Source organism: Cebus imitator, unplaced genomic scaffold (genome assembly GCF_001604975.1).
Source record: "Cebus imitator isolate Cc_AM_T3 unplaced genomic scaffold, Cebus_imitator-1.0 Scaffold558, whole genome shotgun sequence".
NCBI lineage: Eukaryota > Metazoa > Chordata > Mammalia > Primates > Cebidae > Cebus > Cebus imitator.
The window spans coordinates 391053-405249 of NW_016107873.1; the positions used below are offsets into that span (position 1 = coordinate 391053).

The 14197-nt window shown below is 37.5% G+C and overlaps 1 protein-coding gene across 27 annotated transcripts in view; it reads left to right on the forward strand.

Annotated features, from left to right (window-relative positions):
- The window catches only part of SNAP91 (synaptosome associated protein 91), a 161843-nt gene that overhangs the window by 136229 nt on the left and 11417 nt on the right, over nt 1-14197 (forward strand). For all 27 annotated transcript variants that reach the window (XM_017515774.2, XM_037733950.1, XM_037733953.1 and 24 more), the window contains 2 exons: nt 6316-6346; nt 7253-7364. In XM_017515774.2, the coding sequence (XP_017371263.1) occupies nt 6316-6346; nt 7253-7364 (143 nt within the window). The remainder of the gene's footprint in view (nt 1-6315; nt 6347-7252; nt 7365-14197) is intronic.

Sequence of the window (14197 nt, forward strand, 5' to 3'; positions counted from 1 at the left end):
GATTCTCTTATGAGTGAGTATAGCAGGGAGGGAATAGAAATACTTAGTGCTTTACCCAGTGCAGGTCCTTGGAAGGCAACAGTTCCTATGTCATTGGCTCACAAGCAATACCAATGTCATTTTAATCCAAATTATTAAAGGTATAACTAGGGAACATATACAATTATGAAACCAAGTGTATTATGTGTAATAAGCACTTAACTTTCCATTTTATTTGGAAATATGTTCAACAAATATTGAGCACCAAGCATTCTTCTAGGCTCTAGAGATAAACCAGTGAGCAAAAGAGTTTAAAAAAAAAAAACAGATAAAAATGTCTGTTCTTATGGCACTTGGGAAGGGCAGTCACAAACTTTAAAATCAGTAAATTGTATAGTGTGATACATCATATGTTCCATGGAGAAAGAACAGACAAAGGAGAGTTAGGAGTGCTACAGGGTAAGAGTTAGAGTAAGCCTGACCAAGGAGGTAAAATTTGAGCAAAGATTTTGAAGGTAAAGGGGTAAACTATGTGATGATCTAAAGAAGGACATCTGCAGGAAAATGAAATAGTCAGTGCAAACGCTTTGAGGAAGAAGTTTGCCTGGGAGAATCAAGGGACATCTAGGAGATGAGTGACTAGAGCTGAGTGGGCAAAGGAGAGAATCCTAGAGAGGAAGGCAGCTATTATAAAGATCGAGCTTTGCATTATTTCTGAATTGTGTATTCATGTGAATGGGTTTACCACTGTAGATATGTATCATTATTCAAGGCAGTATCGAAAGTTTAGCAGATCACTGATGCAGAATCCTTTACCTGTGCATTTGCCTGTGGACATATGTTTTGTTTTTCATTCCTTCCCTGTGGTCTGAGCAACTGTGAAAATGCTTTAATGACACCCGGGGAGAGGTTATTGGAGTATTTTCTTCTACACTAAAATTTCATCTCACTGAGTGATTGCTTTTTCTGCATACTGTAATTTATCCCCTTTCAGAAATAAAGGACTCATACCTCCAAGTGCTGAGAGTGCCACCAACACACAGCCCTCAGCTGTCAACCACTATGAGAATGATCCCAGCTGAAAGAAGCTAACACACTACAGCAATAGCCAAACAATCCTGAAAAAGAAAAAATCTGAAGTAGTCAGTTTTCCAATTTCAAAACTTCTACAAAGCTATAGTAATCAGGACAAATGGTGCTGATATAAGGATAGACATATAGAGCAATGGTATAGAATGAAGATCCCAGAAATAACCCCCATATATATAGTCAAATGATATTTGACAAGGATGCCAAGACCATTCAGTAAGGGAAAATACATTCTTTTCAGGAAAAAAAAAAATTGGGGAAAGACTAAATAACTTCATGCCAAAGAATGAAGTTGTACCCTTTACTTATACCCCCAAAAAAATTCAAAAATAAGTCTTACAACCAAATGTAAGAGCTAAATCTATACAACTTTTAGAAGAAAACATAGGAGAAAATCTTTATGACCTTAGATTAGGTTATGTTTGGTTTCTTAGATATGACTCAAAAAGTACAAGAAACAAAAGAAAAAATAGGTAAGTAGGAATACATCAAAATTTAAAACTTTTGTGCTATAGACGATACCTTTAAGAAAGTGAAAGGACAAACCATAGAATGGGAGAAAATATTTACAACTCATTTTTCAGATAAGAGACTTCTACTCAGAATAAAGAACTCTTATAATTCAATAATGAAAAGACAAATCATGCAACTTTTAAAATAGCAAAAAATTTACTTGAATAGACAGTTCTCCAAAGAGTATATACAGGTGGCCAATATTCACATGAAAAGATGCTCACCATTATTCATCAGTGAAATGCAAATCAAAACGAAATAATATATCACTTTACATCCATTAGGATGGAGATAATTAAAAAGACATATAACCAGCATTGATGAGAATGTGGAAACTTGAAACCCACAACATTGCTGGTAAAAATGTAACATAGTTTAGCTGCTGCTATTGTAAGAAGTCTGACAGTTACTCAAAATGATAAGCATAGATTATCATATAACTCAGCATTTCCACTGCTAGGTGTAATGGAGTGGAAATGAAAGTGTGTGTGAACTCAAAAACTTATACGTGAATGTTTATAGTATCATTATTCATGATAACCAAAAAGTAGACCACCCTAATGTTCATCAGTTGATGAATGGATAAACAAAACATGATATATCTACATAATGAAATATTATTTGACAATAAAAAGAAATGAAGTACTGATACATGCTACAACTGGATTTACTGTGAAAACATGCCAAGTGAAAAAAGTCAGTCCGAAAAGACTATGTACTTTCATATGTGATCCCATTTATATGAAATGTCCAGAATAGGCAAATGCATAGAGATAGGAAGTAGATTAGGGACTTCAAGGGGCTGAGGGAAGTGAAGAGGAAGAGAAGTGACTGCTAATTGGTACAGGGTCTCTTTTTGTGATGACAAAAAAGGTCTGTATTAACCTTGTGAATAAACTAAAATCATTGAATTATGCACTTTAAAAGGGTGAAGTTTGCTGTACAGAAGCTCTGGAGTTTAATTAGATCCCATTTGCCTATTTTGGCTTTTGTTGCCAATGCTTTTGATGTTTTAGTCATGAAGTCCTTGCATATGCCTATGTCCTGAATGGTTTTGCCTAGGTTTTCTTCCAGGGTTTTTATGGTCTTAGGTTTTGTGTTTAAGTCTTTAATCCATCTGGAGTTAATTTTAATGTAAGGTGTGAGGAAGGGGTCCAGTTTCTGCTTTCTGCACATGGCTAGCCAGTTTTCCCAACACCATTTATTAAATAGGGAATCCTTTCTCCATTGCTTGTTTTTATCAGGTTTGTTGAAGATCAGATGGCTGTAGATGTGTGGCGTTGCCTCCAAGGCCTCTGTTCTGTTCCATTGGTCTATATATCTGTTTTGGTACTACTGGTACCAAAACAGTAGTAGCCTTGTAGTATAGTTTGAAGTCAGGTAGTGTGATGCCTCCAGCTTTGTTCTTTTTGCTTAGGATTGTCTTGGCTCTACGGGCTCTCTTTTGGCTCTGTATGAATTTTAAGGTGGTTTTTTCCAGTACTGTGAAGAGGGTCATTGGTAGCTTGATGGGGATAACATTGAATCTATAAATTACTTTGGGCAGTATGGCCACTTTCACGATATTGATTCTTCCTAACCATAAGCATGGAATGTTTTTCCATCTGTTAGTGTCCTTTCTTATTTCCTTGCACAGTGGTTCATAGTTCTCCTTGAAGAGGTCCTTTACATCCTTTGTTAGTTGTATTCCTAGGTATTTTATTCTCTTTGTAGCACTTGTGAATGGGAGTTTGCTCATGATTTGGCTCTGTTTGTCTGTTATTGGTGTATAGGAAGGCTTATGGTTTCTGCACACTGATTTTGTATCCTGAGACTTTGCCGAAGTTGCTTATCAGTTTAAGGAGATTTTGGGCTGAGACAGTGGAGTCTTCTAAATATACAATCATGTCATTTGCAAGTAGAGACAATTTGACTTCCTCCTTTCCTAATTGAATACCCTTTATTTCTTTTTTTTTTTTTGCCTGATTGCTCTGGTTAGAACTTCCAATACTATATTGAGTAGGAGTGGTGAGAGAGGGCATCCTTGTCTAGTGCTTCTGTACAGCAAAAGAAACAATCACTGGAGTGAACCAGCAACCAACAGAATGGGAAATAATTTTTACAATCTACCCATCTGACAAAGGTCTAATATCCAGAATCTACAAAGAACTAAAATAGATTTACAAGAAAAAACAACTCCACCCAAAAGTGGACGAAGGATGTGAACAGACACTTTTCAAAAGAAGACATATATGAGGCCAACAAACATGTGAAAATATGCTCATCGTTGGTCATTAGAGCAATGCAAATCAAAACCACACTGAGATACCATCTCATACCAGTTAGAATGGCAATCGTTAAAAAATCTGGAGACAACAGATGCTGGAAAGGATGTGGAGAAATAGGAACACTTTTACACTGTTGGTGGGAGTGTAAATTAGTTCAACCATTGTGGAATCCAGTGTGGTGATTCCTCAAGGACCTAGAAATAGAAATTCCTTTTGACCCAGCAATCCTATTACTGGGTATATACCCAAAGGATTATAAATCATTCTATTATAAAGACACATGCACACATATGTTTATTGCGGCACTGTTTGCAAGAGCAAAGACCTGGAACCAACCCAAATGCCCATCGACGATAGACTGGACAAGGAAAATGTGGTACATATACACCATGGAATCCTATGCAGCCATAAAAAAAGATGAGTTCATGTCTTTTGTAGGGACATGGATGAATCTGGAAACCATCATTCTCAGCAAACTGACACAAGAACAGAGAATCAAACACCACATGTTCTCACTCCTGGGCGAGTGTTGAACAATGAGAACATGTGGACACAGGGAGGGAAGCATCACACACCGGAATCTGTTGTGGGGAGGCTAAGGAAGGCACGGTGGGGGGTGGGGAGGTTGGGGAGGGACAACATGGGGGGAAATGCCAGATATAGGTGACGGGGTTGGAAGCAGCAAACCACCTTGCCATGTATGTACCTATGCAACAATACTGCAAGATCTGCACATGTACTGCAGAACCTAAAGTACAATTTTAAAAAGGGTAAAGTTTATGGTATATTAATTATATCTCAATAAAAATGTTTTCATAAAACATTTTTCAGTGTTAACTGAGGCTTCTATTAAGACTGCATTGCAGTCTTGCCCAATCACAGTTTCTACTCTTCTCTTTCACAATAAATCTCCTGCACAATAAATCTTCATCCCAGCCTCTTCTTCCCAGGAGACCTAGCTTGCAGCAGAGGCTCAGGTCCTCAGGTTCCCATCCCCATCTGCCTCAAAATTTGACAAGGGATTCATGTATACATATGTAAGATACATTTCTGTTTTCTTTTGCTTTTTCACGTAGACAGGCATAAATATTTGATTTAAGTTTTTAATCACTTAATACACATAGATTTAGTTTTGTAGTCTAATTGAAAAATAAATTTTAAAATGAATTTTGTCTTTTAAAAAAGAAAAAATAGCTAACATTTTAGGTAATCATTTCTATATTTAATGTTCAGTTAATATATACATTATTCTATTTTGTAATGCCAAGATTTGGTCATAAATAAATATTAACTTCATCTTATAATACATTGACTCTACACCTGATTAGGGCTGTTGTCCTGGCTATTCCTTCTGCCTAGGAAGCTCTCACCGGATCTCTGCTCAGCTTTGCCCCAGTCTCACCTCTGTGAAGCCTTCCCCAAGCACTCTGTATAATATTCTCGGGCCTCATGCGTATCCAACCCCTTCAACCCAACTTATTCTGCCCTTCCTTTTTATTTTTCCATAAGCTTTCCATATCCTATATAATTTACTTTCTGATTATTTTGTCATCTGTCTGACACCATAGGAATGCAAGTTCCTCCAGGATAGGGCTTTCCTACTATTTTCTTCACTAACATGTCCCAAAAGCCTAGAACAGTGCCTGGCATATGTAGATGCTCAAGAAATATTTTCTGAAGTAACAAATGAATTGACATCAGAGCAGATTGATTAAGCCAACTATGTCAAGGGATTCACAGAGCCACTAGAAGGACATATGGAACTCAGCACATCATTGTACTCACAGCTGACATTTATTACAGTAGCATAGGAAGGATACACAGCTGATAATAAGGGGAAAAGACAAGCAGAATCTAGAAGAATCCACATGCAGACTTCCTTAGGCTCTATCTCTCCCTTGAGGTGAAGAACACAGCCTTCACCCAGCAACAAAACTGCAGCAGCATGTATGAGATATTTTTGCCTAAAGAAGACTTTTAGAGACTCCACACTCAGAGTCTTTATTGGACACTGATTATGTAGGCAATTTCTGCTTGGCATGTGCCAAAATTCCAGACTTGCAGAATGAAAGTGGATATTCAGCATAAACCATATCATTGTACAAAACGATTTAGGCCCAGTGATTCACCTTTATCATTTGGGGAAAGTTTTATGCCATTGTAGAGAGCAGTTTACTAGCCAAGTTCCCCGATTGCAGCCTTTCTAAAATAGCAACATCAAACCAACTATGTTTGCTCTTTTCTGGACACCAGTTGACATTAAAATGGATTCTTAAGTCTAACATAGAGTAAAAGAAAATCTTTAATTTATGAAAATATTTCCTAATATAGTTCTTTTCTGTGTAACTGAATGCAGTAGTTCCTAGGCAAAATATGGACTTTTTACAGACTTCCGATCTTTGATATTTTAAATGTCATCATATAACCTGATTATAGAGATTTATATTCTTTTTTTATCCATTTATAGATCTTGGAATTTCTGGTACCACGTCAAAAAAGTAAGTGTTTCAGTATTATCTGATTTCCTTTTGACAGTATATTTGTATTCATTTGAAGCTATTAACCATTTTACTCATTGGAGTAATTATTCATTCTCATGCTAGATAATTTCACAACTGATTTTTATTTCGTTACAGATTTTCATTGTTGTTATTTTACTGGAAGCTCCAAACTGTTGCTTTGCAATGAAAATGAATAATCTATTTCAATCTCCAAGATTGTCGCTAAGTTATATCTAGAAGTATTTGAGAATTGTGGTTTGAATATTTTAATAGCATTATATTCTAGATTCATTACCATAGTTCTATCCATCATAGATTTTTAGAAGTTTTTCATGGAGTATTAATTGTAAGGAAGGATAGTAAAAATGGTAAACATTATATCCTTTTTTAGATATATATTTTGTCATTGAAATTGAGACAAATTTTTCAGTGATGGTGTCTTATGAACCCTGTAAGGTAGGTTGCAGTCATGATATAGTTGTGTGAAACCTTCTGCTGAACTCTCTAAAAGCCTGAAAGTACCATCACCAATGCATCTTAAATTCAACCAAATATAAGTGTACGGTATATATTATATATTTATTTGCATTTTTAATAACAAATGAATTCAGTTGGATTTTCCGACATACTTTTCTTTATGGAGGATAGGAAATTCCTATGATTATTGAGGCCCGAACTCTAAGTGATTTTTTTTCAGATGCTCTTAAGCTCTCTTAGATACAACATGGTGACATTCCTCTATAAGTTTTCACTGCTGTCCTTATTACCATACCACTTGACTCAAACAAGCTGCTTTTAAACCCAAATAAAATAATCTAAGGAGCCACACACCATTTTTTTTTCTGATTTGTGTTTTTTGTTTGTTTGTTTGTTTGTTTGCTTGTTTTGCATGGTTGATTTTAGGGGAGATCTTCAGTGGAATGCTGGAGAGAAAAAGTTGACTGGTGGAGCCAACTGGCAGCCGAAAGTAGCTCCGGCAACCTGGTCAGCAGGCGTTCCACAAAGTGCACCTTTGGTATGTAGCCGTCAGAGCCCATAATGGTCAGAGCCCATAGCAGCACAGGCAGTTTGCCAGTTTCCAAGTGGGTAGAGTAGGGTGCATTTTGCTAACTTAGCTGCTGATGGTGCACTTACTCCTCTGCATTGAAGAAATATAAGGAAGATGCAAAAGTTACCAAACTGCAGATTCCATTGACTTTATATTTAATAAAGATTATGACCTTTTTAAAATTTTAAACATCTTAATATTTATACTTCCATATTTGTAAAATTATGGAAATAATTTATCAAATCACTTAATATCATTTATCATTTTATCTGTCTTATATTTCTTACCCAAGTTTTCTGATTGTCTTACTAAGTAATAACTTTTTTTCTTACCAGAAAGATTGGGCAGTGTTTTATTGTGTAAGTGAACGTTAATTTTAAAATCCTGTTACTTCTACTTACCATTTAAAAATTGGAACTACTCACACCATCTTTTCTATAAGGTTTAATGGATTTTATTTCTGTATTTTAAATTTCTATTAATATATTAATACTTCCATTCACTCTGAGAAAGAATGTATCATTGGACATAAAGACTATTGCTTTGTGAAATTTGCTGACCCAAAAAGAACATGTTTTTGGAGTGGCAAAATGTATAATTTTCTGTATCTGCTCCAGGTTTAGCAAAACTAGGCTAGTCACTGTTTCTCAAGCTTACTGGCAGTTTTCTACCTTTGCTTACCACCTCCACCTGTGTAAATCATACCCATCTCTAAGGCTTTCTTGATATCATTCTTTGGGTAAATACAGCCATTCCACATGGAAGAAATTGGCCAAAACAAAGGGGTTACAGAACCCATGCAAGTCTGAAATCCAGTGAGGCAGTCAAATCTTAAAGCTCCAAAATGATCTCCTTTGACTTCATGTCTCATATGGAGTCAGTGTGACCACCAGGTCTCACTGATGCAAGAGGTGGGCTCCCATGGCCTTGGGCAGCACCGCTCCTATGGCTTTGCAGGGTATAGCCCCCCTATGGTTGCTTTCACAGGCTGGCATTGAGTGTCTGAAGCTTTTTCAGGCTCACAGTGCAAGCTGTCAGTGGATCTACCATTCTGGGGTCTGGATGATGGTGGTCCTCTTCTCAAAACTCCACTAGCCCCAGTAGGGATTCTGTGTGGGGGCTCCAACCCCACATTTTCCTTCTGCACTGCCCTAGCAGATGTTCCCCATGAGGGCCCTATCCCTGCAGCAAACTTCTGCCTGGGCATCCAGGTATACCCATACACCTTCTGAAATCTATGTGGAGGTTCCCAAACCTCAATTCTTGGCTTCTGTGCACCAACAGGCTCAACACCACATGCAAGCTGCCAAGGCTTGCAACTTTCACCCTCAGAAGCAACAGCCCAAGCTACACCTTGGCCCTTTGAGTCATAGCTGGAGTGGCTAGGACACTGGGCACCAAGTCCCTAGACTGCAAACAGCAGAGGGACCCTGGGCCTGGACCACAAAACCACTTCCTTCTACCCCCCATACCTCCGAGTCTATGATAGGAGGGGCTGCTACAAAGGTCTCTGAGGTGTCCTGGAGACATTTTCCCCATTGTCTTGGTGATTAACATTTGGCTCCTCATTGCTTATGCAAATATATGCAGCCAGCCTGAATTTCTTTTCAGAAAATGGGATTTCCTTCTTTTTTTTTTTTTAGATGGAGTCTTGCTCTGGCGGCTGGAGTGCAGTGGCACAATCTCAGCTCACTGCAACCTCCGCCTCCCAGGTTCAAGTGATTCTCCTGCCTCAACCTGTGGAATAGCTGGGACTGCAGACATGCACCATCACACCCAGCTAATCTTTGTATTATTAGTAGAGATGGGGTTTCACCATGTTGGCCAGGATACTTTTAATCTCTTGACCTTGTGATCCACTTGCCTTGGCCTCCAAAAGTGCTGGGAGTACAGGCATGAGCCCTGTGTCCAGCCAGAAAATGGGATTTTCTTTTCTATCACATTGTCAGGCTACAAATTTTCTAAACTCTTACGTTCTTGTTTCCACTTTAAAAACTGAATGCCTTTAACAGTACCTATGTCACCTCTCAAATGTTTTGCTGCTTAGAAATTTCTTCCACCAGATACCCTAAATCATCTCTCTCAAGTTCAATGTTCCACAAATCTCTGGGGCAGGGGCAAAATGCCACCAGTCTCTTTGCTAGAACGTAACAAGAGTCACCTTTGCTCCAGTTCCTAAAAAGTTCCTCACCTCCATCTGAGACCACCACAGCCCACATTTTCCCATCTTTTTCTGAGCCCTCCAAACTGTTCTAACCTCTGCCTGTTAGCCAGTTCCAAAGTCACTTCCACATTTTCAGGTATCTTTTCAGCAGTGCTGTACTCTACTGGTACCAATTTACTGTATTAGTCTGTTTTCACACCACTGATCAAGACACACCTGAGACTGGGCAATTTACAAAAGAAAGAGGTTTCATGGACTTACAGTTCCATACAGCTGAGGAGGCCTCACAGTCATGGTGGAAGGCACTGAGGAGCAAGTCACATCTTACATGGAAGACAGCAGGCAAAGAGAAAGCTTGTTCGGGAAAACTCCCCCTTATAAAACCATCAGATCTCATGAGACTTATTCACTACCATGAGAACAGCACAGCAAATACCTGCCCCCATGATTCAGTTACTTCCCACTGGGCCCCTCCCACAGCACGTGGGAATTCAAGATAAGACTTGGGTGGGAACACAGCCAAACTGTATCACCCAGGTTTCTGTGTGAGGCAGTTTGCAAAATAACGAGGCCACTAACCCAGAAGCGAACAAGGGAAACGCACTTTAAAAGTAATATTAAGTTGAAAAACTCCCTTGGCTGTCACCCACCCTGAGATCAAGACTTAACTGTGCAAAATTAAGAATTCATCAAGTACTTAATTAACAACTGTTTTGCATCTTTAGGATGACAAAGCTGCCAACTGATTGGTAGGCACTTTCACAGACTGATATTAATGTTTTGTTTTTTTAATCCCAAACTGCTTATTTTTGTTTATGAAGCAGAAAATTTTTAATTACTGGTAATTAAATCTTAGAAAGTTAAATATGGAAAGTATTAGTATAAAGTATCCACAGCAGCTATGGAAAGAGAAATTAGAACAACAGAAACTATTTATTACAATGAAGAGTTACATAAAGTTTTATTTGCTTTATTTTCCTTAGCATTTTATGCCACAGTATAAAGGCTGTCTTATGCATAGTTATTTTATCTTTATTAATTCTTAGTTTTATCTATATTCTTTTATAAATTCACTGCCATTTCCTCCATTTATTTTTTACAAAACTCTTCTTTCCTAACAAAGTTGTGGCTTTGCTCTTACTTAAGAAATTATTGTGAGGGAACTCTGGCTTTCTCTGACATGCCCTTGTACCCTACCTCCCCAGTTGATCTCTTCCATCCTTCTATTCCTTAATAGTCTCTTTCTAGGAATACTCAAGTAAAAGAAGAGAGACACCAGACACATGTGCTTCAGAAGCAGAAAAGCAGTATTTCCAAATTTTCCTTGTAATCTACAGGTCTTTGCTATGGAGAAGGAGATGAAAGATGCAGATTTGGGATGGGGGATCTTTTTAAAGTTTGTATTAATAGATAAGAACTAAGATTACTTTTCCTCACTGATTCTAAATTTCCCTTAATTGCTTCTTAGAGGTGCAGCTATAACATTTTTCAGATCACAGAACCCAAGTTAGATCTGAAAACCTTAACAGGACTTAAATATTGAACTATGTCTGCTGGCAGGCTCTGTGGAAATGGCCATCAGGAGCCCTGTGCTTCCTGGGTTACTTACTTCTTTTTTACAGTGCACAGCAGACCTATTACGTTTTTATCAAAGTGGGAAGATACTTGCAATTTAGAAATACATGCATTTGGCAGGAAGATCACTGTTAAAAGAAAAGCTTTAGACAAAATAAATTTAACAGCGTTGAGCTGGGTGTGAAAACCCACCCATATACTCCCAGCAACAGAAGCAGGAGGATCACTTGAGGCCAGGAATTTGAGACCAGCCTGGGCAGCATAGTGAGCACCTCTCTCTAGAAAAATTAAAAAGTTAGCTGGGTGTGGTGGCACATGCCTGTAGTCATAGCTACATGAGAGGCTGAGGCAGGAGGATCGCTTGAGCCCAGGAGTTTGAGCCTGCAGTGAGCTATGATTATGCAAGTTTAACAGAGTTTATTTAAGCAAAGAAATGATCCGTGGATCAGGTAGCACTTGGAACAGAAGAGGTTCAGAGAGCTCCAGCACAGCAGTGTGGACCATGAGCTTTTATTGGCTGATATGGAAGTACAAACAAAATATATTTGGTTGGTCACATTAGAAAGACCCTAGTTAGAAGTTAGTTTGTTGATTTCTGCTTGACAAAGTCTCTAGTTAGAAGTTAGTTGGCAGTTTCTGATTGGTAAAGTCTCTAGTTTCATTTTACTGTGCTGGGCTTCATTTTGCTTACAAGAGAACTCAAGGTGCTAGAGCTGCACTAGTCAAGTGGCATCCCAGTTAAAATCTTATCACCACTGAATCTAAGAGTTAATCTACCATTTTAGCAAAATGACTCACTCGGATAATTTCTTCAATTATTTGACCCAATTATTTGATAAGGAATTTCTGCAGGTTCCTTTTGCTTTGATAACTAATAAAGCCCTTTTCTCTTTCATAGCCTGAAGTCCTAATGATATAATTCAGGTCGGTGAATAGCCTGCCACCTAGCCTCTTGAAATGATGGGTAAAGCATTAATCTGAAATATAATTTTTATACATATTTTCTTCCTTTTGAAAAAACTTTTATTGAGGTAAAATTCACATAACATTTAAATTCATTATTTTAACAATTGAGAGTATATATTCAATGATTCTTAGTATATTTGCAATATTTTGGAACCATCACCATTATCTAATTTCAGAATTTTTTCTCATCACCCCAAAAAAGAAACACAGTCCCTTTCAATTTCCCCATACCCCTGTAGCCTTTTGTGCCTGGCTTCTTTTACTTAGCAGAACATTTTCTAGGTTTATCCCTGTTGTAGCATGTATCAGTACTACATTTTTATGGCTGAATATATTCCATTTCATGGATATGCCACATTTTGTTTATTCATCAGTTGATGAACACTTGTGTTGTTTCTATTACACATAATACATTGTTTTTGTTATCACACATGAGTTTTCATATGAACATATATCTTCAGTTCTATTTGGAATATATGTAGGAATAGACTTCTGGGTCATTTGTAACTCAATGTTTAACATTTGAGGAATTGCCAAGCCTTTCCATAGCAGCTACGTTATTTTACATTGCCACCAGCAATACATAGGGTTTCAGGTTATCTGTGTCCTCCCAATACTTGTTATTTTATTATTTATTATATCAGTCTAATGAGCATGAAGTGGCTTTTATTGTGGCATTGATACGCATTTCCCTAATGACTAACAGTATTTAACATCTTTTCATGTGTGTATTGATCATTTAAATATATATCTTTAAATTATATATCACATAAAGATATATCTTCTTTAGAGAAATGTCTATTTATGTTGCAGGAGATGAAAAATTCTTTTTTCCTACTACCCTTCTAGACTCTCTGACTGGGGCTGTGTACATTGGACTAACCAAAGACAAAATGAATAAAAGAAACAGAGATTATTAGCACATGCATCATGCTTACACATGGGAGCACCCAGAATGAGTATCTCAGAGGCTTGATTAGAACATGGGCTTATTTATGTAGCATCTTAGCAAAGGAACAATACATTTTCAGAGAAGTCACAAGACAAGGGAAAAGGACTTTGACTCTCTAATGTGGCAAATATATGAGAAACTAATGGCTGTTAAAGGCTAGTTAGTAAAGTTTGTTATGCATTTTGTTCTGATGCTTTCTCCCAACTGATTAGGGTCTAAAGTTGTCTCTGGTGATGAACTTTTGTCCCTAATAGAGAGGGGAAGAGAAATATATCTATAAATTTATGTTCCAAATAGTGAGAAGGAAGAGAGCTTTTCTTGTATCTGCTTCTTTTCCGTTGCCTTCAGCTCAAAAAAATTATTATGCCAAAGTGTCATATTTTGGGGTGGCATATTCTACTACCCTACAACATCCTTAGCCCATTTTATAATTGGGTTGTCTTTTTATTGTGGAGTTGAAAGAGATCTTTAAATATTTGGGATACTAGATGCTTATCAGATGAATGATTTGCCAATATTTTTATTGTGTGTGTTCATTTTCTAGTGCCCTTTGATCCACAAAAGTTCTTAATTTTATTTAATAGATAAACTACAATTTATTTTTTTCTTTTATTACTTGTGCTTTTGTTGTCATATTTTTAAAAACTATTGCCTTATCATAGGTCAGTGAATTTTTTTACCTATATTTCTTTCCAGGAGTTTTATAGTTTTACCTCTTATATTAAATCTTTGACCTATTTTAAGATCTTTTTTCATGTGATAGGGGTCCAAATTCATTGTTTTGCATGTGGAAGTTCAGTTGTCTCAGAATTGTTTGTTAAAAAGACTATTCTGACTGGGCACAACAGCTCATGCCTGTAATCCCAGCATTTTGGAAGGCTAAGGTATGTGGATTACTTGAGCTCAGGAGTCTGAGACTAGCCTGGGGAACATAATGAGACCTCATCTCTACAAAAAAATAATATTAGCAGGGTGCAGTGGCATGTACCTGTGGTTCCACCTACTCAAGAGACTGAGATAAAAGAATTGCTTGAGCCAGGGAAGTGGAGAATCACTTGAGCTAGGGAACTAGAGGCCACAGTGAGCCATGATCATGCCACTGGACTCCAGCCTTGGTGACAGAGCAAGATCCTATCTAAAAAA